This window comes from Vidua chalybeata, assembly GCF_026979565.1.
Source record: "Vidua chalybeata isolate OUT-0048 chromosome W unlocalized genomic scaffold, bVidCha1 merged haplotype SUPER_W_unloc_5, whole genome shotgun sequence".
NCBI lineage: Eukaryota > Metazoa > Chordata > Aves > Passeriformes > Viduidae > Vidua > Vidua chalybeata.
In genome coordinates this window covers 1,061,735-1,088,650 of record NW_026530340.1, presented here as the reverse complement: position 1 = coordinate 1,088,650, position 26,916 = coordinate 1,061,735, and the positions used below count along the sequence as shown (strand labels likewise).

Here is a 26,916-nt window from a genome sequence, read left to right as displayed (position 1 = left end):
CCAACCTTTGGGGTTCATTTGATACAGACAGAGCTATTTCGAGAGCGCTACCATGACCAAGATAAAGAGACTCAAGAGATTGGACAGTTGCGTGTCGTCCGAAGTAGGTTGTATTTGCTCGAACACCGCATGAACAAGTGACCCTGGAAGGGGGTTGGCTTACAGGTTTTATAGGGAATATAAGAGGTAAGGTAAAACCAATAGACACAATGCCCAGAATGAATACATTACAGGTGAAATCCAATGGGAATAGCTTCAGGGGATGGGTAAATACACGTAAAAATACAGAATAGAAACTCGAACCTCATATTTACAAAACAGAAACTCCAACTTCTGATTCACAAAGCCTTCTGCTCCTTCTGCATAGCCACACAGCACCACAGTGCCTCTGTTGGTGTCGGGTCATGTGAAAGCTCCTGGAAAAGCTCTTCCCACACTGGGGACACTCGTAGGGCCTGTCCCTGGTGTGGATGCGCCGGTGCCTGACGAGGTGGGAGTTTTGCTTGAAGCCCTTCCTGCAGTCACGGCAACGGAAGGGCCTCTCCCCGGTGTGAATCCGCTGGTGCTTGAGAAGATCAGACCTGCTCCAAAACCTCTTCTGACACTCCCCACACTCAAAGGGTCTCTCCCCGGTGTGGATACGTTGGTGGGTGATGAGGGCCGAGCTGTAGCTGAAGCCCTTCCCACACTCCCCACACTCATAGGGCCATTCCCCGGTGTGGATCATCTGGTGGCTGATCAGGTGGAAGTTCTTCCTGAAGCTCTTCCCACACTCCAAGCACTTGTAGGGCTTTTCCCCATGGTGAAGCTGCTCATGGACCACCAGCTCTGAGCTCTGCCCGGAGCTCTGTCCACCTTCCTGGCACAGGGTGGGTCTTTCCTCCTCAGAACACCCTGGGCTGGGCTTGGAGCCCCTCCTCCTGTGGGATCTCTGGGGATTTTCCTCCCCGTTGGATTTCTGCGCTGTGGAGCTGCTCAAAATGGCGTCTTCCATGAGGTTCTGCCGTGGGGATTTGCCCTCCCTGGTCTCCATCCTCAGCTCCTTGTCTGGGGGAGGAAGGACAAGGAGAAGATGGGATTTGCCTCCGTGCCAGAGGGAAGGGGAAGGAGATCCCCCCAGTGCGTCCCTGGCAGGACGGCGTCGGCAGCGGGGCTGTCCTGCAGCCGGGGGCTGTGCTGGGCTGGGAGATGGAGCAGGAGAGAGGGGGAAATGGGCACTGACTTCCACCTCACTTGCCTGGGTGTCCCAGGACTCCTTCCTTTTCCTCCCAGCATCCTCCTCCATTTCACAAATGCTTGCAGATGGGAAATTCTGTTTTGGGAGGAAAACAAGGGATGAGTACATTGAGTTTTGTACTGGTTTGAAGGCAAATAAGGGAGAGAATCTATGCCAGAATTGCAATTGAATAAGAAAATTAAATCAAGGCAAAGATCCAGAAACACTGGCTTAATATGACAGAGTCAGGATATAACCTGACACCCCGTTGGGCAGGATGGTGGTAGCAGTCTGATGAAATGGTGGCTGCAGTCCTGTTGGAGTGATGAACGTGATTCTGTCAAAGCAGGGATCCTGTAGAAGGGTCTGGTCTTCCTCTGAAGGTCCAGTGGTGCTTATGGAGCTCTTGTCCTCTGGGAATCCAGTAGGCAAGGTGCTCCTGGTGTTGCAAAGGTGAGATTATATGCAGGCAGGAATGCTTGGTTCCTCCCCCTGGGCGGAGCATCCCACAATGGGATGATGTAATTTTATCAGTCCTGCAGTGACACTCAATGGCCCATTAACAGAAGATGGCCGCTGGAGGGCGTTATCAGGGCTGAGTCATGGCAGAGATAAAGAACACTGCCTCACCTGTTTATCACAGTTCATGAAGATGGTGACTGAAAACACACTTTTGTTTACATCTTACATTGTCACCTGAAACAGGGAGGCAATCCCTGCTCGGGGTGGGGGGTGAACACCACCCCCCTTACCCAAACTGGCTCAGGTGTAAAACCCCCACCCTGGGAAGGCCCCGCACACAGGGGACAATGTCACACTTGCCCTGCCCCAGGGGAGGTCTCTGTCCCTGTCACTCCCTTGCTCTCCCCTCTTTGCTCTTTCTTTCCATCTCTCTCTGTACCTCACATTTACTGTTCAATAAAATCCACTTTGGATTTGGTCTCGTTAGCACCTTAATTGGAGCAGAGGCATCTCTCAAACAATTTTGTTAACCAGATTGTGACATTATTTTGGCTCAGTGACTTCACAGCACAGTTGTCTGACCCCAAGTGCCTTTGACAACCGCATGGTTCCCTCTTCTCAGGAACTTGTTCTTTCTGGAGGAATTCTTGGAAACTTGGACACAGCTTCCTCTGAGGGACTTGTGGGAGAACTTATGAGGAAAATGGCTGCTGTGGGTGGCCAGTGTAAAGAACATATTTTGTTGTTCTTCCTTGAACAGTTAGTTAAAATCCCAGGTGGAAAGGGATGAAATGATACCAGCAAGACTGAGAATGTTCACCCCATGTTGAGGAACACAAGGCTGCTAAAAGTCCTACAAGATGCCCAGCTCAAGTAGCTAAATTCCTGACTAACTCCCGAATTCATAGGTTTGAGGCCTTTGCCAAATGTGGGAAACATTATTTTCTTCGTCCCTGTCACCTTTGTGACAGATACACAGAGCTTTCCCTTCCTTTTAATGATCAGTATTGGGCCAAATTTCCACTTTTCTTTTATCAGAACCTGCCAGTAGCTGAGCTGGAGCTGTGAATAATTGCCACAGAATTGCTTCTATTGTCAGTTTATTCATGTTTGGGATTTGTTTGCGTTTCCATCACAAGTGACTTGTGGGAAGAGCAAATATTCCTCAAGGCGTTTTATGCAGAGTTTAATTTGATTTCTGGCAAGTTTATTTTGTCTGGTCCCCCAGGGATGCCTGAGGGGACTCTGTTACTCTTGCCCTAGGAGATGCTTGGGAGGGGCTTGGATGGGTTGTCCCTGTCCCTGTCACCCCAGGCCATTCCCCAGGGTGTCTCCATCGTTCTCACCCCAGGGAATGCCTGGGGGGTCTCCCTCCCTCTCACCCTGCGTCAGGGGGAGCTCGTGGCAGTCTCTGTCCCTCTCAGCCAAGGGGATGCTCGGGGGTCTCTGTCCCCTCATCCTGGGGGATGCTTGGGGGGTCTCCATCCCTCTGGCCTCAGGGAATGCTTGTGCAGGGCTGGGGACCAGGGGCTCTGTGTCCCTCTCACCGCTGAGGGTGCTCGGGGCTGGGGGGGCTCTCCGACCTTCTCATTCCTGGGGAGGCCGGGGGGGTCTCTGTCCCTCTCAGCCCTGGTGTGACCCTGCCCAAACATCATCGGGGTCAGAGGGACAGAGACACCCCCAAACCCCCAGAAGGGCTGAACCTGGGATTTGGTTTGGACTGAGGATTTAGGAAGGGGCTGGAATTGGGGCTGAGATTTGGATTAGAGCTGGGCTTGGGGTTAAGGCTAGACATGGGATTGGCTTTAGGGCTAGGGCTGGAATTGGGTCTGGGGCTAGATGAGTCTGGCACTGGGATGAGATTAAATACAGAACTATGCGTGTGTCTAAACGTGGAGTGAGGTTGAGACCAGGATCAGGGTCAGGTTTGGGACTGAGCGCACGCAGAGCAGGACAGGGGGGATGTCACAGCAGGATGTCCCTAGCATGGTCCCAGCCCTCCTCAGGCACCTCCAAACATGGGAGGCAGCTGGGTGCTCCAAGATCCAGGTGCTCTCACGCTGCTCCTCAATACCAGGTGAGCATTCCCTGAGGGCAGCCCTGAATGTGACCCTTGGGGCTCTGGGATCAGCCTTCACATCCCTGTGGGAGCAGCTGCAGACATAGTGAGCGATTTCCCCCCACCTCTTTCCTGAGGAAGGGTGAAGCCCAGCTGTCCTTTCCTTCTGGTGCCTCCTCCTCTCCTCAGCTGAGGATGTCAAACTCCCTAGGAGCAGGAAAGTCCCCATTCCCTGTTTCCTTGTGGCTGCAGCCTGGAACATCCACTCAGAATGAAGAACTTTCTGACAGCCCTGCTCAATGACACCGGGAGGAGGTCTGTGAGAAAGGGAGGAAATTGTATTTTGATAGGAAATAAAGCTACAATATTACTTCTTTCCATCGCATTCCTTTTCAGTCAGTTGCAGTTCTGTTTACAGAGTGCCACCTTCTCAGCTGATTGTGTTTGTGTCCTCCTTTCTCTCCTGCCTTTCTTTGCCTGCTCTGTTTCTCTCTCAGTGTCTCCCTTGAGCCAGGGCAGCTCCCACCAAAGGCCCTGCCCTGATCTCATTCCCAATCCAGGGCCTACAACTACCATGGGTGAAGTTTTGAAGGCTGGCAGTGAAATGTCACTGTAGGATCTTGCTCCACTTGGCGTCTTGCTCCTTGTTAAGAGCTTTGCCTTCAAGGGCAGGAAGATCTTTTCCTGGCTGGGAACTGGAATTCCAGCCCCTGGGAGCGTGTGCCATGGATCCCAGAGGGGCATTCCTGAGGCAAGGTGCAGCAGCTGTGTGAGCTCCCAAAGCACGCACCAAAGATGGATTTGCCAGGCATTTCCCAGCACATTTCCAGCTGGAAGCAGAGGGAGGAAGGAAAGGGAAGCGAGTCCCTGACAGAATCCTGCAAGTATTGGGGTAGGAAGGGACCCTGCCCGCGGAGGGAATGTCACAATCCGCTTGGAGGAGCAGGGTGTTGTGATGGCTTGTTTACCAATCCTAGGAGGGCAAAAAGGCGAACAGACGGGGATCATGAGTTTCATCACAGCAAATGCACCTTTATTGTATAGTGCCAACAGCAAAGCAATGGAGGGGACAGAAAGGAAATAAAGGATAGAAAGGAAAAGACAGGAAAAGGGATTATAGCTGCCAAAGCAGACGAAATCCTCACTGGTCTGAACAATGGAGATCCATTTTGTCACATCGGGGAGAATCTCAAAATCTTGGTTATCTCAGGGGTCTTTTATAGTCCTCTGTGGAAGGGGGGAACAGGCAAAAGACAATGAATGTCCATTGAAGGCACCGAGGGGGAACAGGTCATGTTATCAGCCGTGAGTGAGAGCCATTGTCTTCTTGGTCCATTGCCCACACCTGGGCAAACATCTCGCATTGATCAGGCCAGCCCTCCTCCCTGTGGTAAGGGTCTCAGTCTCAGTCCTTGGGAGGGGCTTCAATCTCCATCCGTCACAGTGGTCATGAGGCAGATGAGGGGTCTTCTGTGGGAGATCACCAGAGTTACCCCAGAAAGTTCATTTGGCCAAGAAGTGGGAAAATTCATGGGTTGAGCAGGTATCCTGAAACAGGTGTAAGCACGTAGAACAAGCCGCTCCTTGCCAGATCCTTGCCAGGCCCTGCTCGAAGCAGTGGTCTGAGGTGGTACAACAAATACACCTGCAAAACTAATCATCCACCTCTCCAAGCCGGAACTCCAGTCGGGGTCTCCAGGATCTCAGTCTCTGCCACTGCAGCAAACGTGTGGCAAAAATGAGGGGAACTTGGGACCGTCTCTTACACAGGGGTGTGCATGTCCTTTGAAGGGGAACGATCCCCACATGCGCCCAGTGCTGCAATAAACATACAGTCTCTACAACTCCTTGCAGGATTTGTGGGGATCAATTTTTCATCCGCATTTCAGCAGCAGAGCTAGCAGACTAAACAGTGTATTTTACCTATGCTGGCAAGCTACTAATGATTCAAAGCAGCACATTTCACCTAAATACAAATGGATTTCTACCCTGTAACATTTACCCTGTAAAATACCCTGTTTCCACTGCTGAGCACCCCCTGGGCTGAGAGGGACAGAGACTCCCTGGAGCACTCCCCTGGCAGAGGGGTGAGCAGTAGGGAGAACCCCCAGGCATTCCCTGGGGTGAGAACCATGGAGACCCCCTGGGCAATGGCCTGGGGTGAGAGGGAAATGGCCAGGGGTGACAGGGGAAGGGACAACCTATCCAAGCCCCTCCAAGGCATCCCCCTGGGCAAGAGGCACAGAGACCCCGTGAGCATCCCCCGGGCACTGGACAAAATAGACTTGCCAGAAATCACACTTAATCCTACAAAAAATGCTTTGAGGAATATTTGCTCTTCCCACAAGTCGCTTGTGATGGAAACGCAAACAAATCCCAAACATGAATAAACTGACAATAGAAGCAATTCTGTGTCAATTCCAAAATTCATCAGTTCCTGCACAGCTCCAGCTCAGCTGCGGGCAGATTCCGATAACAGAAAAGTAGAAATTTGGCCCAATACAGATTATTAAAAGGAAGGGTAAGCTCTGTGTATCTGTCACAAAGGTGACAGGGACAAAGAAAACAATGATACTCACATTTGGCAAAGCCCACAAACCTATGAATTCGGGAGTTATTAGGGAATTTAGCTACTTGAGCTGGGCTTTTTGTAGGACTTTTAGCAGCCTTGTGTTCCTCAACTTGTGGTGAATGATCCTTGTCAGTCTTGCTGGTATCATTTGCTCATTCCTCCAATGATTTTAACAAACTTTTGAAGGAAGGACAACAAAATATGTTCTTTACACTGGCCACCCACAGCAGCCATTTTCCTCATAAGTTCTCCCACAAGTCCCTCAGAGGAAGCTGCATCCAAGTTTCCAAGAGTTCCTCCAGAAAGAGACAGAACCTCCTCAGAGGAGGGAACCATGCTGTTGTCAAAGCCACTTGGGGTCAGACAATAGTGCCTAAAATCTCTGCAAAATAATGCTGCAATCTGGTTAACAAAATTGTTAGAGGTGCCTCTGCCCCAATTAAGGTGCTAACGAGACCAAATCCCAAGTGGATTTTATTGAACAGTAAATGTGAGGTAGAGAGAGAGAGATGGAAAGAAAGCGCAAAGGGGGAGAGCAAGGGAGTGACAGGGACAGAGACCTCCCCTGGGGCAGGGCAAGTGTGACATTGTCCCCTGTGTGCGGGGCCTTCCCAGGGTGGGGGTTTTACACCTGAGCCAGTTTGGGTAAGGGGGGTGGTGTTCACCCCCCACCCCCAGCAGGGATTGCCTCACTGTTTCAGGTGACAATGTAAGATGTAACCAAAAGTGTGTTTTCAGTCACCATCTTCATGAACTGTGATAAACAGGTGGGGCAGTGTTCTTTATCTCTGCCATGACTCAGCCCTGATAACGCCCTCCAGCGGCCATCTTCTGTTAATGGGCCATTGAGTGTCACTGCAGGACTGATAAAATTACATCATCCCATTGTGGGATGCTCCGCCCAGGGGGAGGAACCAAGCATTCCTGCCTGCATATAATCTCACCCTTGCAACACCAGGAGCACCTTGCCTACTGGATTCCCAGAGGACAAGAGCTCCATAAGCACCACTGGACCTTCAGAGGAAGACCAGACCCTTCTACAGGATCTCTGCTTTGACAGAATCACGTTCATCACTCCAACAGGACTGCAGCCACCATTTCATCAGACTGCTACCACCATCCTGCCCAACGGGGTGTCAGGTTATATCCTGACTCTGTCATATTAAGCCAGTGTTTCTGGATCATTGCCTTGATCCTAATTTTCTCATTAAATTGTAATTCTGGCATAAATTCTCCCCTTGCTTTGCTCCAAACCAGTACAAAACTCAATGTGCGCACCATTTGTTTTCTTCCCAGAACAGAATTTCCCATCCCCAAACTTTTGCCACATGGCGGAGGAGGCTGTGAGGACGAGGAAGGAGCCCTGGGACACCCAGGCAGGTGAGGAGGAAGTCACTGCCCCTTTCCCCCTCTCTCCTGCTCCATCTCCCCCATGTCCTCCAAGGCCCCTGGCTGCAGGACAGCCCCGCTGCCGACGCCGTCCTGCCGGGGACGCACTGGGGGGATCTCCTTCCCCTTCCCTCTGGCACGGAGGCAAATCCCATCCTCTCCTTGTCCTTCCTCCCCCAGACAAGGAGCTGAGGATGGAGACCAGGGAGGGCAAATCCCCACGGCAGAACCTCATGGAAGACGCCATTTTGAGCAGCTCCACAGCGCAGAAATCCAACGGGGAGGAAAATCCCCAGAGATCCCACAGGAGGAGGGGATCCAGCCCAGGGTGCTCCGAGGAGGAAAGACCCACCCTGTGCCAGGAAGGTGGACAGAGCTCCAGCCAGAGCTTGGAGCTGGTGGTCCATGAGCAGCTCCATGATGGGGAGAAGCCCCACAAGTGCTTGGAGTGTGGGAAGAGCTTCAGGCGGAGCAACACCCTGATCTGCCACCAGATGATCCACACTGGGGAAAAGGCCATACATGTGTGAGCAATGTGGGAAGAGCTTCAGCCAGAGGTCCAAACTGATCATCCACCAAATGGTCCACACAGGGGAGAGGCCCTACAAGTGTCCCCAGTGTCTGAAGAGGTTTCACACCAGCTCCAGTCTCCTCCTGCACCACCAGATTCACGCAGATGAGAGGCCCTTCCTCTGCCCTGACTGCGGGAAGGGCTTCAAGCACAACTCCACCCTTGTCAAGCACCGGCGCATCCACACTGGGGAGAGGCCCTACAAGTGTGGGGAATGTGGGATGAGCTTCAGCCAGAGCTCAAGCCTGATCTGCCATCAGAGGACCCACACTGGGGAGAGCCCGTATGAGTGTGCCCAGTGTCTGAAGAGGTTTCACACCAGCTCCCATCTCCTCCAGCACCAGCGGATTCACACCGAGGAGAGGCCCTTCCTCTGCCCTGACTGCGGGAAGGGCTTCAACCGCAACTCCCACCTCATCAGGCACCAGCGCGTCCACACTGGGGAGAGGCCCTACGAGTGTCCCCAGTGTGGGAAGAGCTTCTCCAGCAGCTCTGCCTTGACCCGACACCAGCAGACCCACCGGTAAGGGAAGCCCTGCAAGTGCCCCAACGGCAGGAAGAGCTTTGTGCACTGCTCCAACTCCATCCCCCATGGGAGGACCCACGTTGGTCAGAGCCCCAGTGACCCACATTCCCTGTGATCCATGTTGGGAAGACACCTGGCTGGTTATCCTTTTGGTTTGGCCTTAATATTCGTCTGATCTACCTTCATCCCTTAAAAACACCTGAAATAGGACCAAAAGGAAAGAAATTTGTCAGAGATGTCTTAAGTCTCAGCATTACACAGCTAATTGAGGGGGAATTTATGGTTTGGGGATATAGTATGGAAGATTTGTTGGTCCTTGGGGGATTTTGGGCAGTGTTCTTCATCTATCTGCGTTCCAAACAACAAACAACAGTCCCACTGAAAACAACACAATCTTACCCCAAAATAGTTTCAATCCCATCTAAAAATGGCTTGTTCTAACCTCAAAAAACCTCAATCCCATGCCAAAATTACTCAATTCCTTAGCCTCTAGTGTGAGATGGGGTTGGAATAAGATTGGGAGAAGTGGGATCCAAATTTGGAGCAGTGGGATTGGGGTTGTGTGGGACTGGGGGGGATGGATGTATTTTAGCAGTAAATAAAATTTTCAGAATTATTGATTCCTGTCCCATTCATTTTCCATCAGTTCTGATTTGTTTTCCCGAGTGCCACCTTCTCAGCTGATTGTGTTTGTGTCCTCTTTTCTCTCCTGCCTCTCTTTGCCTGCTCTGTTTCTCTCTCAGTGCCTCCCTTGACCCAGGGCAACTCCCACCAAAGGCCCTGTCCTGATTTCATTCCCAATCCAGGAGCTACAACAACCATGGGTGAAGTTATGAAGGCTGGCAGTGAAATGTCACTGTAGGATCTTGCTCCACTTGGATTCTGGCTCCTTGTTAAGAGCTTTGCCTTCAAGGGCAGGAAGATCTTTTCCTGGCTGGGAACTGGAATTCCAGCCCCTGGGAGCGTGTGCCATGGATCCCAGAGGGGCATTCCCGAGGCTGCCAGGGTGCTGCTCCTGCCGCGCCTCCCAAGGAGCTGTGCAGGGCCAGGGGACAAGGTGCAGCAGCTCTGTGTTGGTTCTGCAGTGCCACAAGGGCCCCTGGTTCCATGAGTTTCCGCACTGCCAACAGCGGTTCCTGGGTTCCCGTGGTGCCCTGCTGTGTCACCATGGATATTTGGTGGCATGAAGTTCCTCGGTGTCACAATGGCCTACCTGGCTCCATGAGCTTCTGCAGTGTCCAAATGGACTCCTTGGGTGGGCAGTGTCACCATGGGCCATTGGCTCCATGCAGCCCCGCTGGGTCACCATGGACTCCTTGGTTCCATCAGGTTCTGGGGGTGTCTCCATGGTCTCCTTGGATCCACAGTGCCACAATGGACCACTGGATCCACGTGGCCCTGCTGTGTCACCATGGCCCCTTGTTTCCATGGGACCCCAGCGTCACAACTGACTCCTTGCTTCCACGTCACCCCCCAGTGCCAAAATGGCCTCTTTGTTCCTGGGGAACACAAAAGATTTATAGAAACATTGAGCAAATCCTGCTTAACACAGCTGGGAACATCTGCTTGCATTCAAAAGAGAGCTTGAAGGTGAGGATGGCACCAGCAGCTTCCATCTGCAACAGAGATCCAGGGAAAGGACAGGGACAGAGAATTCAGCTGAAGGGCTCAGAGAATTCTGCTTCCAGAGATCATTTCTGGTCACACTGTCTCTTGTAGAAAGGTGACACCATTCCAGGCAGCCTGTACTGAGCAGGTGCTTCCTGAGTGGGGTTTGTTGTTCAGGAAACCTGCTCAGGCTTTTCCATTCTTTCCTTACCAAGAGGAAAACTTCTCCTGGGCCTGTGTGCAGGCAGAGCCCTGAGGAGAGTAGGTGGGACATGGTGCAGTGGGCTGGGACATGGAGCTGCAGAGCTCGGGGACAAGGTTCTGCTGCAGGGCACAGGGATGTCAGTGCCAGGTGGGCCATGTCAAACATGGTGAGGCTGGGGCTGAGGAGCAGCTTGTCCAAACAGGGTCAGCCCTCAAGGGGCTCATTCTTCTACATGCCCAGACCTCCTAAGGAGACCTTCAGCATCAAGACCACCTGGGGAATGCTTCTATCAGCTCTTCTCCGAATTGGAAAATAAAAAATACTCACTTGATTAAAGAAAAGAAGTCATGAGGTTCACTTTGAAATCTTCCTCCTTAACAGAACTCCAAACTGACTCCAATAAGCTGCACAAGCCCTGGAGACTTGAAGATTTGGATTCGGGGCTGAGTCCAGGACACTCAGGCACTCAGAGAAGGTCAAAGAAGCTGCTCAAGGAGTCAGAAGCAAAACTCCAAGTCCCTTGGAGCATCACTGGGCCCCACTGAGGGCAGGCACTGCCAAAGGCTCCCCAGGGACTGGTGAGAGCAGATCCTTGAGGCCAGGACTGCAGGGAGCCAAAGGCTCAGAGCAGGGAACTGCAATGCTGAGCAAGGCCTGGGCTGGCTGGGGGAAGCAGAAAGGCCAAGCCCTGAGCCCAGCCTGGCACAGCAGGGCCTGTCCCTCACTGGTGGCTTGGGGCTGTTTGCGGGGCAGTGGGATGTGAGGGGCAGCAAGGACAAATGTCACAAACCTGTGTGACACTCCAGATCCTCATGGAACCAAGGGGCCAGTGTGACACTGTGGGAAGTTGTGGAAACAAGAGGCCATTGTGAGCCTGCAGGGCTGTAACACCCCAGAACACTGAAATGCTGGGGGTCACCAAAGGTTGTTTTACTTGAGTTTGGTGCACAGGAGAAACACCAACCAGATATTCTCACCATGGCCAGATGAAAGAATATTCTTGGTAGGAAGGGAGTTACAAGCATCATCTAGTCCGGCTCTTAAGTGAATGGCCCTCACAGGGATTGAACCCACATCCTCAGTGATACCAGCACCATGCTCCAACCAACGGAGCTAAGAGGTCAAAATGACACAAAATTTTACTGGCAAAATATGGACAATCTAGGAACTTGAGCAAAGGGTATAACACAACATCCACTTCAACATAAAACTCTTATCATAGCATTAACTTCATTAACTTAGCCCATTTAACCTAAAAACCTTTAAGCCTTAACATGATAAGTTACCCAAAAATGTTCCAGGTAAGTAGGATTAGAAGAGGAAGAAGAAATGGAGAACAGCAGAAAGACAGAAGACCTGTAGAAAGATGCACACACAGGCACCAACTGCTCGGGTTCCAGCGTTGCCAACAGAGGAACCCCAGGAGAAGGCAGGATCCAGACCATGGGCTGGCCTCCAGCTCTGGCTTTTAACTCCCTGGGCCTCCATGGGCCCGCCCCTGGGGTGGGACTGCCAGCTGATTGCCCAATCAGAGTCAGGGTAGGCACCAGCTGCTGTGTGATTGATTGACAGCTCAGCCAATCAGAGCTGGGTTAGCACCACCCCCTGCTGTGTGATTGATTGACAGCTCAGCCAATCAGAGCTGGGTTGGCACCGCCCCTGCTGTGTGATTGACAGCTGTGCCAGGCCAGGGCTGGGGGCGGGGCTCTGTCCCACCACAAACCAAGGCCTGACCCGGCCCTGGCCCCACACGGGCATTCCGAGCATCCCAAGGGGTCTCGGGACATCGATCTCATCCAGACTCTGACAGCGACATGGTGACACTGGGGAACCTCATGGAGCCGTGGGTCAGTTGTGACAGTGAGGGTCCAAGGACACCATGGTGACACTACGGAACCTCATGGAACCAAGGGGCCATTGTGACACTGTGGTGCCTCATGGAATCAAGGAGACCATTGTGGAACTCGGGGGCCCCAAAGAACCAAGGGTCCATGGTGACCTTGTGCAGCCCGCAGTGTCACAGAGGAGCCGTTGTGACACAGCGAGGGCGCACGGAGCCGAGGGGCCATTGTGACACATCAGGGCTTTGTGGAACCACAAAGCCATTGTGACACTCCAGGGCCTCATGGAACCAAGGAGACCATGGTGACACTGTGGGGTCCCACGAAACCAAGGGAACATGGGACAGATGTGGCAGGCTGGGCCTCCTGGGGACCACCTCTCATCTGCCTTTGAGACACTGGGACCATGTGCTTTTCTTTCTTATGGGAAAAAAACAGCCATCTCCCCCAGGCACCCATGGCCAATATTGGGGAACTGCGTCCAGAATTCCCTATATCCAAGGGTTCATCCCAGGCAAAATCTGTCAGTACCATCAAGTCTGGCTGGCCCTGGTCTCTGGTGGTTGCCCCTGCCACACTGGGGCTCAGTTCTTTCCTTCCCATGGAGATCCCTGTGACACTGTGGGGACCTCATGGAACCAAGGGGATCATTGTGGCACCACTGGAGCCCATGGAACCAAGGGGCCATGGTGACACAGCGGGGCTTCATGGACCCAGAGACCATTATGACTCTGTGGGGCCTGATGGAACCATGGAGACCATGAGGACCCTTCAGGGCCTCGTGTCTCCAAGGGGGCATTGTGACACCTCAGGGCCTCATGGGAGCAAGGGACCATTGGGACACTGTGGGGCCCCATGGAACCGAGGGAACATGGAACAAGTCTGGCTGGCTTGGCCTCCCAGGGGCCACCTGACAGGTCTGGCGGATGCTGGAATGCGAAGTGATGCCTCTCATCAGCTCCTGAAGCACTGGGGCTCCGTGCTTTCCTTGCTATGGAAAAGAACTGTCCCTCTTTTCAGATGTCGATAGCTAAAATTGGTACCCTCTCTAAAAAATTTCCTATTTTTAAGGGTATCTCTCAGAACAAAACCTGCCAGCTCTGGCTGGCCTTGGCCTCTGGTGGTCACCTCTCATCTACCCCTGAAACACTGAGGCTCTGTTCCTTCCTTGCTATGGAAAAAAAACAGCCTTCTTGCCAAGGGACCATGGCCAAAATTAGAATTTGGCCTCCCAAATTCTGTAAATCGATGACTTGCTCCCAGACAAAAGTAGCCAGGACAGACAGGTCAGGCTGGCCCAGTAATCTGGTGATTTTCTTAGACTATGAGCTGAATGTTTTCATTTGAAAACACCTCGAAGAGCGCCCAGAGATCTCCCAAGGTGGGATTTTGAGGCCTCAGGCACATGAGCACTACATACGGACAAAGGAGCTCTGTGCTCTGTGCTGTCGTGGTGGTTTTGCATCATGGAAGTGATGTCCTGAGAGAAGCTGCTAGCAGTTTCCTCCGTGTCTGACAAAAAAACCAATCAGTAATTAGCTTTGAGAACTGACAATCTGTTAAACCACTAAGGAAACTGCAAACACCTCTGTGAAGACACAAGTTAAAGAGGAAGAAGCCTGGCTGGGTCTCTTTCCCTTCTGGCCAGCACAGAGGTGCCAAGGCCGGGCCAGCCCCCGTCTGGGCCGGGGCGGGCCGGGCGGCTCCTGCCGTGGGGCCGGGCCCCTTCCCAGGGAGCCCGCCAGGCCCCATCGGCTGCCGGGCAGGGGAGGGGAGGCCGCGGGGCCGAGGCCGGGCCGGGCCGTGGCTGCGCTTGCTGACATCTGGCCGCTGCCGAGCCCTGCCCTGCCGCCAGCCCGGGCCCAGCCAGGATCCGCCGGGCCCCAGGAGCAGCCCCGGGCCGGGCCGGCTGGGCCAAGCTTCTGCCGCCCTTGGGCTTGGCCCGCAACCAGCGGGCAGGGCCAGGAGAAGCCATCGGCCCCGGCCGTGCTGCTGCTCTGCTCTGGCCTGGCTGCTGAGATCCTGGCCCTGCCCCCAGCGCCGCCCAGCCTGACACAGCCCCAGCGCAGCCGCTGCACAAACCTCCATGGGAAAACAGCTCCGGCCGCAAGGACCCAGCCCGGCCGGGCTCACGCAACCATCTGCAGGCCCCGCCTGAGATATTGACTCTTCCCGTGCTTCCATCCTCCCTCCAGTGAGAGAAAAGGACAAAGTGCAGGCACACACAGGAGCAATGTGAAGACACCGAGGTCAGTGAAGAGCAAGTTGAGTCCCAGATGGGAGGGATGAGGAGATGTCTTGATCTTGGGGCTGAAATCCTCTGGTAAAGCTATGGAGAAGGATGGAATTGATACATCAGACTTTCTTTTTCCCTATAACGCATTGAAAAGTATGGGGAGATGACTTGTTCAGAAAAGGCCTCCATGCTAAAGTAACCAAATGTTGAAGTACCTGTGATCCCATGAGGAGTCTGAACAGAGAAAGAGAGCAGAGTGATGAGACCCTGTGCCCTCAGGGAGAGAAGAAGACCTCTGTTCCCAGAGATGAAGATGATTTCATAAATAGATGAAGAGAACCTTTGCGCTTAAACAGCTCATCTTTAAACTAATACCCCATAAGCTGACATGGCCCATAAACATAGCTGTGGGAAAAGCTGTGAAAAAATGGGAGGGACTTGATGATTTCAGTTTTTCTGAGTGGCTGCTATTTGTGGAAATTGAGAGCCACAAGAGAACTGTTTTCTTGTGGAGAAGTCTCCACGGCATGAAAGAGAGACACCTCTCCCTAAGTGAATTGAAGAAAGACTATTCTAGAGGTGGAAAACTGACTGAAAATTTTAGGTTTTGTCTCCTTACATTGTCAGTAAGACTTGTAGGGAGAGGTTTTCTGAAAGTTTTGTCCTGATTCTTATTACTCTTTCTTTTACTGATTATTGTAAACTTTTCTTTATACCCTTTTAAAGTTTTGAGCCCACTTTGCCTTTCTCCTAATCCTATCTCACTGCAGGAAATGCGTAAGTATATTCTTGTGAGTGCATTGATAATTAGCCAACACTGAACCCACCATACTAATTGATGCATTGGCCGAGAAATCTCAAATTGGCGAACCAAAACCACTACAGAAACTTCCTGATGAAGTGTAGTAGAGCAGAGGGAAATCAAGGCAGAGCCATGGTTTGTCAGGACTTGCTTGATCCTAATGAGCCCCGTGGTGCATTTGGAGCTGAGCCCTGGAACCTCAGGGCCTGAGAGGAGATTGCACAAACCTTCCCAGGAGTCAAAGCCAGAAGAAAAGCCCAAAGTGTCTCAAAGCATTAATGGGTCCCACTGAGGTCCATCCCCAACACAGGCTCCTCATGGACTCCTTGAAAGAGAGAATTGGAGGCCAGGATGGCACAAAAGCCTCTCAGAGACTGAAAATGGCACAAAAACCTCTCAGTGTGGAAAGGAAAATCCAAAGTACCTGAAATAAGTTGACTATCTCAAAGTATTAATGAGCCCCACTGAGTGTCAGTACAAAGCTCTCCAGGGACTCGTTAAAGCAGATAATTGGGGCCATGATTGCACAAACCTCTCACAGAGTGTGTAGCAAAGGGAAACACCAAGTACCTTAAAAGAACTGAAGTACCTTGAAGCACTAATGAGCCCCACTGAGTGTTGTTCCTGACCAAGCCTTTCCAGGGACTAATTACAGCAGATAATTGGAGGCCATGATTGCAGAAAGCTCTCAGAGACTGCAAGGCAAAAGCCAAAGCCAAAGTCCTTTGAAAAACCTGCAGTCCCTGGGAGCATTGTGGAGCCCCCAGGGCCATTCCTGAGCAAGGCTCCCCAGGGACTCCTTCCAGCAGATCCTTGAGGCCACTGGGATGTGGGCTAGGGGGGGATGCTGAGGGCAGGACAAGGGGCTGACAGTGCCCAGCCTGGCTGGGGCTGTGCCAGGAGGCCCCAGGGCCTCAGGACAAGGTGTCTCCTCAAAGCCCTTGGTGCCACAGACCCTGCTGTGCCCCAGGCCACCAAGACTTGGCTTCTCTTTGTCCCCACCTGTCATCAGTGCCTCCAGTTCTCTGCTCTGCCTGGGGCCTGGGGACACTTTGTCAGTCGTGTCCCTCACTGGGACCCATTAAAAGTCAAAGAAACTTTGGAGTTGCATTCTGACTTGGAGTTCTGGAGAGGTTTCTTCAGCTGCCTCTCAGGGCCTGATGTTCAGGGCCTGAGCACAAAGCCCCAGAGCTCATTCAAGTCCTTGTGCTGTGTCTGTGCTGCTGAGCTGGGCCGGGCTCCTGGCACAGAGGGTGATGCTGGTAAGCAAGCAGAGCTTCAAAAGCACATTTCTCTGGATGAGCAGCTCTTCTCCCAGCCCAGCAGGGCTGGGGCACTGCCTGCAGCCAGCGCGGGCACAGCCCAGAGGCACAGAGAGCTTCAATCAGTCAGGGCTGGGAAGGTGCTGAGAAGCGCCTGGGGCAGAATCACTGCCAGCCCTTGGCACAGGAACCTCTGGCTGCAGGACAATGCAGCTGCAGCTCCTGCAGTGATCTCCTCAAGCTGGAACATCCCAATGCCCACAGCCCCTGTGAGTACAACTCAGTATTTCTGGTGCAGGGCAGGCGAAATGCTCATGAAGCTCTGACATGCTGAGGGGTTCTGATCAGTCATGGAATATATCCAGGACAAGGATTTGATAAAAATTAGGAGATTTCCAAAGAATTTCTATTCAGTTTCCTTCTGTTGAAGGATGGTAGGGAGGGAGGGATGAATATTAAAGGTTGATTATGAATAATTGATTATGAATTTTGTCAGGTGCCTGAGACATCAGAACTGTTACTTTTAGTGATCAGTAGGTTCACAGGAGATTCCTAATGTACTTGCAGCCACTCTGTCCATGGACAGTAGCAGCATCACCTTTGCTGGAGCCATCAGGCTCAGTCTGAGCTCTCCTTTCTCTAAGCTGCAAACAGAACCTGCCCCCAGCCAGTGCCCTGCAAACAGGCAGGGTTCTGTCAGGCCAAGGAGAGTGCACAGAGATTTGGGGTCTGGGAGTGCTGCCACAGAGAGATCAGGCACAGGGAAACACCTGCAGGAGAAAATTCTCCAGGAAGCAGAGAGAAGATCAGGGAAGGAGAGAAAACAAAATCCAGAAATGCTGTGGCAGGGAGAGTTCAGAGATGTGCAGAGGATCCCCTCTGGTGCAGCCCCTCCCTCTGCACAAGCCCCCTCCCTCCTGTGCCCCCAGCCAAGCCTCTGCCCTCAGGGCCGGGGCTCCAAGGCGTGCAGCCCCTCCTGTGCAGGCAGAGCTGCAGCAGAGCCGTGGGGCAGCTCTGCAGCCCCGGGCCCAGTTCCCTCTGCAGAGCTCAGGGCTGGGAGCAGCTGCCCGGCACTGGGGGCTCTGGCGGGGGGCACAGCTGGCTCAGGGTGACACAGCTGTCCCCAGTGCCCGGCTCTGGGCAATGCTGGCAGTGCAGCCAGGGAAGGAGCTGCATCTCCCTTCATCCAATGCCATCAGAAGGACACTTGGAAGTCTTCCTGAGATTTCAGTCCAAGCTGGGAGCTCCAATCCAGGATGCAAACCTGTCCTAGAGCATCTCTGAGTTATCAGATTGATGGGGAAAGGCAGAGGTGTTGTGACACTGAAAATGCTGCTGGCTTGGTGAAATGAGCAACGTGAGTCCTTGGCTCCAAATGTGGAGCTGGGCTGGGCTGGATCCATCTGCTTTCAACAGAACCTGGGGTTTTTTTAGGAAAAACATGGGAAGCTGATCATCCTACCATGGAGAAATGTTAAAGCCCAGAGAAATTTTGAACAGGTCTGAATGAAAGACCCTCTCCCCTCACTCTCCTCTCATCACTTTGCCTCACAGAACTTGATCTGTTCTCCCTGAGTGCAGCAGAAATGCTGAGGGTTTCTGATCTCCAAGAATTGCAGGAGAGACTGGGGGGGAGCTTAAAAAGAAAACCTCAGAACTGTTAAACACAAAAGCATGTCCATGTGTGTCAGAGAGGAGGGTGTAGGGGAAATGGCTTTGATTTTGGTTACAGGTATCTCCTCTAACTCTTCCTTTCTCCATGAACAGGTGCCCATGTGCAGCCACAGCAAATGTCCAACAGCAGCTCCATCAGCCACTTCCTGCTGCTGGCACTGGCAGAGATGCGGCAGCTGCAGCTCCTGCACTTCTGCCTCTTGCTGGGCATCTCCCTGGCTGCCCTCCTGGGCAACGGCCTCATCATCAGCCCCGTAGCCTGCGGCCACCACCTGCACACGCCCATGTTCTTCTTCCTGCTCAACCTGGCCCTCAGCGACCTGGGCTCCATCTGCACCACTGTCCCCAAAGCCATGCACAATTCCCTCTGGGACACCAGCACCATCTCCTACACAGCATGTGCTGCACAGCTCTTTTTCTTTCTGTTCTTCATTGGAGCAGAGTTTTCCCTCTTGACCATCATGTGCTACGACTGCTACGTGTCCATCTGCAAACCCCTGCACTACGGGACCCTCCTGGGCAGCAGAGCTTGTGCCCACATGGCAGCAGCTGCCTGGGCCAGTGCCTTTCTCAATGCTCTGATGCACACAGCCAATACATTTTCCCTGCCCCTGTGCCATGGCAATGCCCTGGGCCAGTTCTTCTGTGAAATCCCACAGATCCTCAAGCTCTCCTGCTCCACACATCCTACCTCAGCGAACTTGGGCTCATTGCAGTTAGTGGATGTTTATCATTTGGTTGTTTTGTGTTCATTGTTTTCTCCTATGTGCAGATCTTCAGGGCCGTGCTGAGGATCCCCTCTGAGCAGGGACGGCACAAAGCCTTTTCCACCTGCCTCCCTCACCTGGCCATGGTCTCCCTGTTCCTCAGCACTGCAGCGTTTGCCAATCTTAAGCCCCCATCGATGTCCTCCCCATCCCTGGATCTGGCCCTGTCAGTTCTGTACTCGGTGGTGCCTCCAGCCCTGAACCCCCTCATCTACAGCCTGAGGAACCAGGAGCTCAAGGCTGCAGTGTGGAGACTGATGACTGGACGGTTTCGGAAACATTAAACTGCTGGCCAGTTTCTGCAAATCACTTGTAATAAAAGTCTTCTTTGATACTTTTTGTTTTTTTCATTATGGAGGTTCTTTTTGCTTCGTTTTTGGTTTTTCAGATTGTTCAAAAAGAACTATCATTTTTAGTGCCATTTCTCATATTGTTTCTCTCCACCTTCCCTGTGCCCACAGACTGTGTCAGTGAGGGGCTGCGCTGTTGGTGGCTTTAAAGGAACTCAAGGTTCTAACAGCAAAGTTTTCTGCAGAGATGCCCTTTTGTTGCCTTCTCTGGAGCTGCAGCAGCAATGTCTGTGTGCAGAGCTGGGGGCAGATCAGTGCTGGCACAGCAGCTGTGCCCAGCAGCAGCAGCAGCACTTGGTGTTGGCAGTGCTGCTCCTGTGGCCCTGCCCCGCTGCCCTGGTGGCCCTGGTGTTGCTGCAGGGCCTGAGTGCTCTCGGGGCCGGGCACAGTCCTGGGGGTGGCAGTGCCGGGGCTGCAGCAGGGACAGGCCATGGGCACTGCTGGGGCAGCACTGACGCCTCAGGCCAGGGCCTGGGGGCTCCAGGCTCCTTGCCCAGGCTCTCTCAAGAACACGGCCAGGCCAATGCTCAGCACAGAAAACCCCCGTCAGCAGCCCCAGGCTGGCTGTGGGCAGGCTGGGGGCAAACAGCACGGCTGGTGCTCTGCAAGAGCCCTGGGGGAGATGGGAAGGAGCAGCAGAGCAGGGGCTGATCCATCCCCAGTGCGCTGCACAGCCCAGGGCAGCGTCCCAGAGCGTCCTCATGGAGCTGCCAACAACATCCCCCCTCTGCAGCCCTGGCCTCTCCCCCAGCTCACACAGGTGCCGCATCCTTGCAGGCACAGACACGGCAGCTCTGGCTCAGGAGCCCCTGTTTGCATTGCACACAGCAGGCGGGAGCACCCCCGTGCTGGTGCTGTGGGGACATGAACCTGAGGCAGCACAAATGCCATCAGCCCCTGGGGCCAGGAAGGGCTGGGGGACGCCAGGGAAACCACTCAGCTTTGTCCTGGCCTCTGCACTCAGCCACAAAGTTTGTTCCCATCAGCTGGGACTTTCCTGTCCCACTGCAGATGCTGTTGCTCAGAGCCAGGGCTGCCTGGCAGCCACCCCCAAACTGCCCTGAGCATTTCCTTGGCCTCACCTTTGCTTTCTTTATTCTTCTCTGGTCCAGATTTCTTCCTATTGCCCAGCCCTGTTCTCTCCCCTGCACACAGCCCATCCCTGTTTGTCCTTTCCTCTCTGGCCCCACTCCCCATTGCAGTTCCTGACTTGGCACCATGGGAACGTCCCTTGGGGAGCAGGATCATCCCACAAGTGCTGCAGGAATTGTCTGCAGGCTCCTGCAGTGCCTCGTGCTGCTCCCTTGCCAGAGGCAGCCCAGGCCAGGGGGGCACATCTGGGCTGCTGTGTCTGCCTGTGGGGCTCCCTGTTCTGGGCAAGGAGGAGGAGCTGCAGAGGCTCTGCAGGACTGACAGGATGGGCTTTGGGGCTGTGAGGAGAAGCTGAGGGACCTGGGCTTCTGAAGAGGAGGCCCAGGGCTCCTCTTGTAACTGCTCCAAGGGTGGTTTCAGAGAATCTCAGAATCAGCAAGGCTGGAAAAAACCCTGGAAATCATCAAGTCCAACCTGTGCCCTGACACCGCCTTGTCTCCCCTGAGCCTCCTCTTCTCCAGGATAAACAATGTCCCTGTGCAGAGCCCTCCTACCCTCCAGCAGATCCACACTCACACCCAGCTTGGTGTCATCTGCAGATTTGCTGATGGTGGACTCAATCCCCTCATCCCGATAGTCAATGCAGATATTGAAATCCACGCTGGCTGGCTCTGACCCCTCGGCCATCCTGTGGGTGCCCTGTGATGGCTCTCAAGGTGATCTGTTCCAGAACCTTGCCAGGCACCGAGGTCAGGCTGACAGGCCTGGAGTTCCCCAGATCCTCCTTCCAGCCCTTCTTGGGGATGGGCTCACACTGGCACCTCCAGTGCTCTGGCACCTCCCTGCTGAGCCAGGACTGATGGGAAATGATGGAGAGCAGCTTGGGGAGCTCATCCACCAGCTCCCTCAGCCCCTAGGATGGATCCCATCCCATCCCATCCCATCCCATCCACCTGTGAGCATCTGAGTGGCTCAGCAGGTCACCACCTGCTCCGTCCTGGATTACAGGGGCTGTTCTGCTCCCTGTGCCCATCCACCAGTTCAGGAAAACTCTTGTCCCGAGGACAGCCTGTCCTAATGTTGAATATAGGGGCAAATGAAAGTGCTAAGCTGCTCAGCCTCTTCCATATCTTTATTTACTCTATTCCCCACTGGATCCAATGAAGTGTAGAGGTTCTCCTTATCTCTCCTTTTGCTATTAATTTTTTTCATAAATACTTTTCTATTATTTCTCAAAGAGGTGGCCAGGATATGCTCTAACCTGAGCTTTCACCACTCTTCTTTCTGCATGACCTAAAAACATCCCTAAATATTTCGTGAGTTGCCTGTTCCTCCTTCCAAACCCTCTTTTGTCCTGAGTTCCCACAAAAGCTCCACGCCCAGCCAGGGCAGTCCTTTTCCTCGCTGGCTCAACTTCAGCACAGAGGGACAGGCTGCTCCTTCCCCCTTACGATTACTTTCTGGAAGTGTGTCCATCCTTCCTGGACCCCTTTATTTTTAAGGGATGTTTCCTTTAAAGAATCAGTACCTGATTTGCTACTCTCCAAATCTGCATCCTCAATAGACCCAGGTCTGCCCTTCCTCATTCCAGTTTGAAGTTTTGTTGCTACCCATCCTTCTTTCACAGGACATTGAAAACTTGATTATTTCATGGTCACTGTGCCCCAGGCAGCCTCTGACCCCCACATCTGCCACCAGCCCTTCTCTGTTTGTGAGCAGCAGGAGACAGAGCTTTCCTTGGGAGTGGAGTGTTACCAAAAATTCAGTAAAACAGAAAACTCCTTCACACCAATGCAGCATTAAGAAGCAGCATTCTTTATTCAGCCGGATACACGGGGGATAGCTCCTCCCAAAGCTGAGCATGCTGAGTGCAGGAAAGTTTCTGTTCATATTCTGTATTTTGCACACATATTCATTGATTCTCCTGGACTAAACACACATCTGATAATCATTCCCCCAAAATCATTACCCCCTTTACCCATGTGTTCTTCTGTCCTGGGGGTCTCTCTGGTGGTCCCTGGTGGTCGTGGACCCCAATGTTCCCGTGGGCCTGGCTGAGCTGGCAGGACACTGAGGCTGGTGAACTTCCAGCTCCCCGTCTCACACAATGGGCATTGTGTGGTTTCCATAGGCCTGGGGTTTTGGAGAACAAGCTCCAGGTGTCAGCTCACTTGGTGGAGACAATTTATCATCTGTAACATGAGGTCACAGAGTGGGCTATGACATCACAGAGTGGCTTATGTGAGGTCATTGAGCAGCTACGGCATCATAGACTGCGACATCACAGAGCAGGCTGTGACATCACAGATTTTGCTGTGACATTACAGGGCAGCTCTGTGACATCACAGAATGGATTGTGGCATCAGAGACCAGCTGTGTGAGATTAGAGATTGGGCTGTGACATCCCAGAGGGGCTGTGTGACATCCCAGGAGGGCTCTGTGAGGTCACTGGGTTGGTCACTCCGCCCCAGCTCTCCCTCACAGTTTCTCCCAACAAGTCCAATGCTGTTCATGCCCAGCGGGGTCCCTGTCCCCCGCTATCCCCCCGGCCCACCTGGAGCCACAGCCTCCACCAAAGGATGTTCCACAGGATCCACCCCAGAGCCTGACACGGGGAAAAGGGGCCAGGGCTGTGTGACCAGGACATCAAGGACGTGGATTATCCAGGCCCCTGTGGCCTGGGTTGGGTTCCCCAGGGCAGGAAAGATGTCTGGCAGCTGGAGCAGGCTTAGGGAAGGGCCTCCAAGGTGGGGCTGGAGCCCTTGGGCTGTGAGCAGAGGCTGAGGGAGCTGGGCTTGTCCAGCCCGGAGCAGGGAAGGCTGAGGGGCTCCTCATCCCAGCCTGGCAGTGCCTGCGAGGAGGGGATGGAGAACACAGAGCCAGGCTCTTCACCGGGGGCCCTGGTGGGAGACAAAAGCCAATGGGTGGAAGGGGAAAGAGGGGAGATCAGCCAGGCCAGGAGGAGATGAAATGAGTCAGGCTGGTTTCAGCATTTCCTCAACACCAAAAGCAGCCTGAGCTCCCTTCTCCATCCACCACTGACAGCTTTGCAAATCAGGAACTGTTTGAGCTCTTTTGCCCCCACTCCAAAAAGGTCATCCTGATACAATAACTCAATTGTGTTTATATCTATCACAGAACCATGTTTGTCTAAAATCTATTTTAGTATGGAAATCACTTGTGGATAGTGGACTCATCAGAAACTGCTGGGACGTTGCACATAGCTCAGGGAAAAGTGTGATTGTTATTAAATTGTGTCCTGTTCAACTCTGTACTCTTGGCCATGAAGAGAAACTTTCTGTGCCTCTGAGTCTCACCAGTTCCTGACCCCCAAAGGACACAAACCTGATGAGTTGTGGTTCCCACTCCAGTGGTGGCACTTGGAGCTCCCTCCATCCCCTGAGCAGAGCTGCCTTGTCCCAGCAAGTCCCTGGCAATGCAGGGATGAAGGAAACAGGACAGGCTGTGGGGATCAGGGGCAGGGCACGGCCAGGGATTTGGGGGGGTTGTGAGCCCAGGGCAGGACCCAGCCCTTGGCCTTGGTGAACCTCATCCCATTGTCCTGGGCCCACGGCTCCAGCCTGTCCAGATCCCTCTGTGAGTTTGTGGGCCCCAGGTCGGGCAACTCCCTGAGGGCTCCCCTGACATGGTGAAGCCCCCTTTGAAGCAGTTCTTTGTTAGGAAAAGCAGACACACAGGATTTTTTCAGTCTTCTTCTTGTTTTATTCTTATCAAGACTTCAGCACACTATCTGCACTCAGACCTTACATGTGTGAAAACAGCACAGAACTGCTAACAAACTCGCGCCACAAGGTCTTTTTATGCCTAATCTAAAACTAAACTACCCAATTAAGAAATGACACCTAGATTATTTCCCTTTCTAACTCAATAACTGACTCCTAAAGGTCTGCAATGCAAATTTTTCTGCCCAATTACAAGATACCACCCAAACCCTAGAAGAAGTAGGAAGAAGAAAGAACAAAGTACTTTGAGACAACACCCTGCATCCTCCATATTGCATCTATCTACAATATGCTAAAAATGCTAAAATCTAAATTTCTCACCCATGTGACATACTAAACTACTCTCTACAATCTCTACAATCTATTTCACACATTTGTGGACTCTGGTTTACTTTGAGGCTTAGGAGGCCTTCTCCATGAATGAGGGTCAAAGTCAGTGTTTTCCTGGGAGTCAGAGCACCCCAGGGCAGACAGGGGGATTTCTCCCTTGCCCTGGGTTTCCATATCCCTCTGCAGAGCTTCCTGCTCTCCAGCACAGCCACACTCCCACCCAGCCTGGGCTCGCCTGGAAATGACTGAGGGTGCCCTCGATGGTCTCGTCCAGATCAGCAATAAAGAGATTTCACTGACTTGGCCCCAATCCTGAGCCCTGGAGACAGCTCTGGATGTGACTCCATTCCTCAGCTGCTCTGAGTGCCAGGGCTTGGATGAGGGAAATGGTGGTGAGGAGGAAGGGAGAGAGTCTGATTGATTGTCAGCCATGAAGGGTCTTGATTTTCATCTCTATTCGGACTGCATTAGAAGATGCTGGGGGTCAATATCAATTGGACATTGCTGATATCAATCTATAAACAGGAAAAGAAAACAGGAAAAGAACACAGGACAAAACAGTTATCCCTGCATAGTCTTCAATATAGTCTATTCACTTTGAATACATTTCAGAAATCTGTCTAATTAACCACAGAAGAATTGAAAACTTCAGTTATTCCCAGAGGCTATTCTTGATTGGGTCATTAGAACAACTGTTTATGAGATTTTTTCACACAGAATTCCTGAAGTGAAGAGGTCAAGAAAGGAGAGGCCTCTGGAGTAGTAAAATTCATCAACAACCTCCAAGGGGCTGAGGATCCATCCCCATCAGAGCAGCAATGAGCAGAAATGGGCAGAGCTTTGTGGCTGCCCCAGCTCTGGGATGGGCCCTGGGCCTGGAGCAGGAGCAGCTCTGGAGGGCCCCAAGGCCGGGGCTCTTGTGCTGGCCTGGGCAGATGGGATGGCAGCAGGGGCTGCAGAGCTCTCAGCACCTGAGCCAGAGGGGAGCAGGGCAGCCAGGGAGCCTCCTTGTGCCTTGGGCAAGCCCCTTCCCCCATGGCTGGGGCTGAGTCCTGGCTGAGCTGCAGCTGCTGCTGTGCCCTTGGCAGGGGCTGAGGCCGTGGGGCCAGTGGCCAGAGCAGCCTGGCCTGAGCAGAGCTGTGGGGCCAGAGCCGGCTGGGCTGTGCTGGGGAGAGGCCCTTGGTGCTGCACAGAGCTCAGGGCAGCTGGCAGAGCTTGCAGGGAGCTGGGCTGGGCTCTGAGAGCCTGGCCCAGAAACCATCAGTGTCCATCTCAGCCTGGCTGAGCGTGCAGGGGCAGGACTCAGCCCAGGCCTTGTGGGGCAGGGCCAGCGCCTGTGCAAGGCATTGAAAACAGGCAAGTGCCCGAGAGAGGAGGCTGCTCTGTGCCCTTGGGGGCATGGACACAGCAGGGAGGGGGCCCAGGACATTTGTCAGCGCCAGCCTCTGTCCCCAGCCCTTGGCAGCCCTGGCTGCTGAGCCCAGCTTTGGCCTGGGCTGAGTTTGGCTGTGGCCCAGCTCCATCCTCCTGCGGGGCTCAGGGCCTGTTCCCGGCCATGGCCAGCCCTGGCCGGCCTCTCTGCTGGCCCAGAGGCCGGCAGAGCCCGGGGCAGGGCTGTCTGTGCAGCCCCACAGGTGCCACGGGCTGGGCAGGAGCTGGCAGAGGCTGCCCAGCAGGGAGGCCATGGGGCACAGAGCCCCAAGGCTGCCGTGGGCACCACGGCACAGGGGCCGTTCCCAGCCGCAATGCTCCTGTCCTGGGCTGGGCCTGCACAGGGGCTGTGGCACCATGGCTGGGCCAGCACAGGGCCACCAAGGGGCCACGCAGCCGCTGCCGGGGCTGGCAGCAAGGCCGGGCACAGACAAGGAATTGCTGAGCGTGGCCTGCGCTGGCCAGGGCTGACTGTGCCAAAGGCAGAGCTCAGCTGCCCTTGGGGGCTGCAGGAACACTCAGGAGCCCAAAGAGCCTCCATGGCTGCGCTGGAGACCAAGGCTGGAGCAGGGAAATGCAGGGCTGCTGCGCCATGGGGAGGGCATGGAATTCCACCACACACCTCAGCTCTCTGATGATCCCGGCACCGTGCTGGGCCCTGTTTCAGCCTGGAGCAGAGCAGATGTTGATGGCACAGGAGCCCTGCGGGGCTGGCAGGGACCTGCAGCTTGCAAGGTGCTCTGCTCTCCCTCAGCTCCTCTCTGAGAGATGCAATCCCAG

General features: G+C 53.5%; 1 protein-coding gene and 3 pseudogenes across 5 annotated transcripts; 2 read left to right on the top strand and 2 right to left on the bottom strand.

Annotated features, from left to right (window-relative positions):
* The window catches only part of LOC128782943 (zinc finger protein 239-like), a 138,432-nt pseudogene that overhangs the window by 67,410 nt on the left and 44,106 nt on the right, over positions 1 to 26,916 (bottom strand).
* Positions 250 to 11,382, bottom strand: LOC128782972 (zinc finger protein 3 homolog). 5 transcript variants are annotated; one of them, XM_053933562.1, is made up of 4 exons: positions 10,009 to 11,382; positions 3,863 to 4,032; positions 1,234 to 1,312; positions 250 to 1,047 (listed from the first exon to the last, which is right to left on the bottom strand). In XM_053933562.1, exons 3-4 carry the CDS (start codon positions 1,283 to 1,285, stop codon positions 311 to 313), a joined length of 789 nt encoding a protein of 262 aa, XP_053789537.1. In that variant the 5' UTR covers positions 1,286 to 1,312; positions 3,863 to 4,032; positions 10,009 to 11,382; the 3' UTR covers positions 250 to 310. The 5 variants fall into 5 exon arrangements, with proteins under 5 accessions (XP_053789537.1, XP_053789539.1, XP_053789536.1 ...); XM_053933564.1 differs by lacking the exon at positions 10,009 to 11,382 and adding an exon at positions 4,164 to 4,267 and having other exon boundaries at positions 3,863 to 4,054; XM_053933561.1 differs by lacking the exons at positions 3,863 to 4,032; positions 10,009 to 11,382 and adding an exon at positions 8,791 to 8,838 and having other exon boundaries at positions 1,234 to 1,655.
* LOC128782971 (zinc finger protein 239-like) lies at positions 7,760 to 9,561 on the top strand (annotated as a pseudogene).
* On the top strand, positions 16,850 to 19,475 carry LOC128782977 (olfactory receptor 14J1-like; annotated as a pseudogene).

Excerpts from the sequence above, each read along its gene's own strand:
- LOC128782972 (XM_053933561.1), bottom strand. The coding sequence starts at position 1,345 with ATGTACTCATCCCTTGTTTTCCTCCCAAAACAGAATTTCCCATCTGCA. Across the intron at positions 1,048-1,233 it reads GTCCTGGGACACCCAGGCAA|ACAAGGAGCTGAGGATGGAG; the intron begins GTGAGGTGGAAG and ends TTCCTCCCCCAG.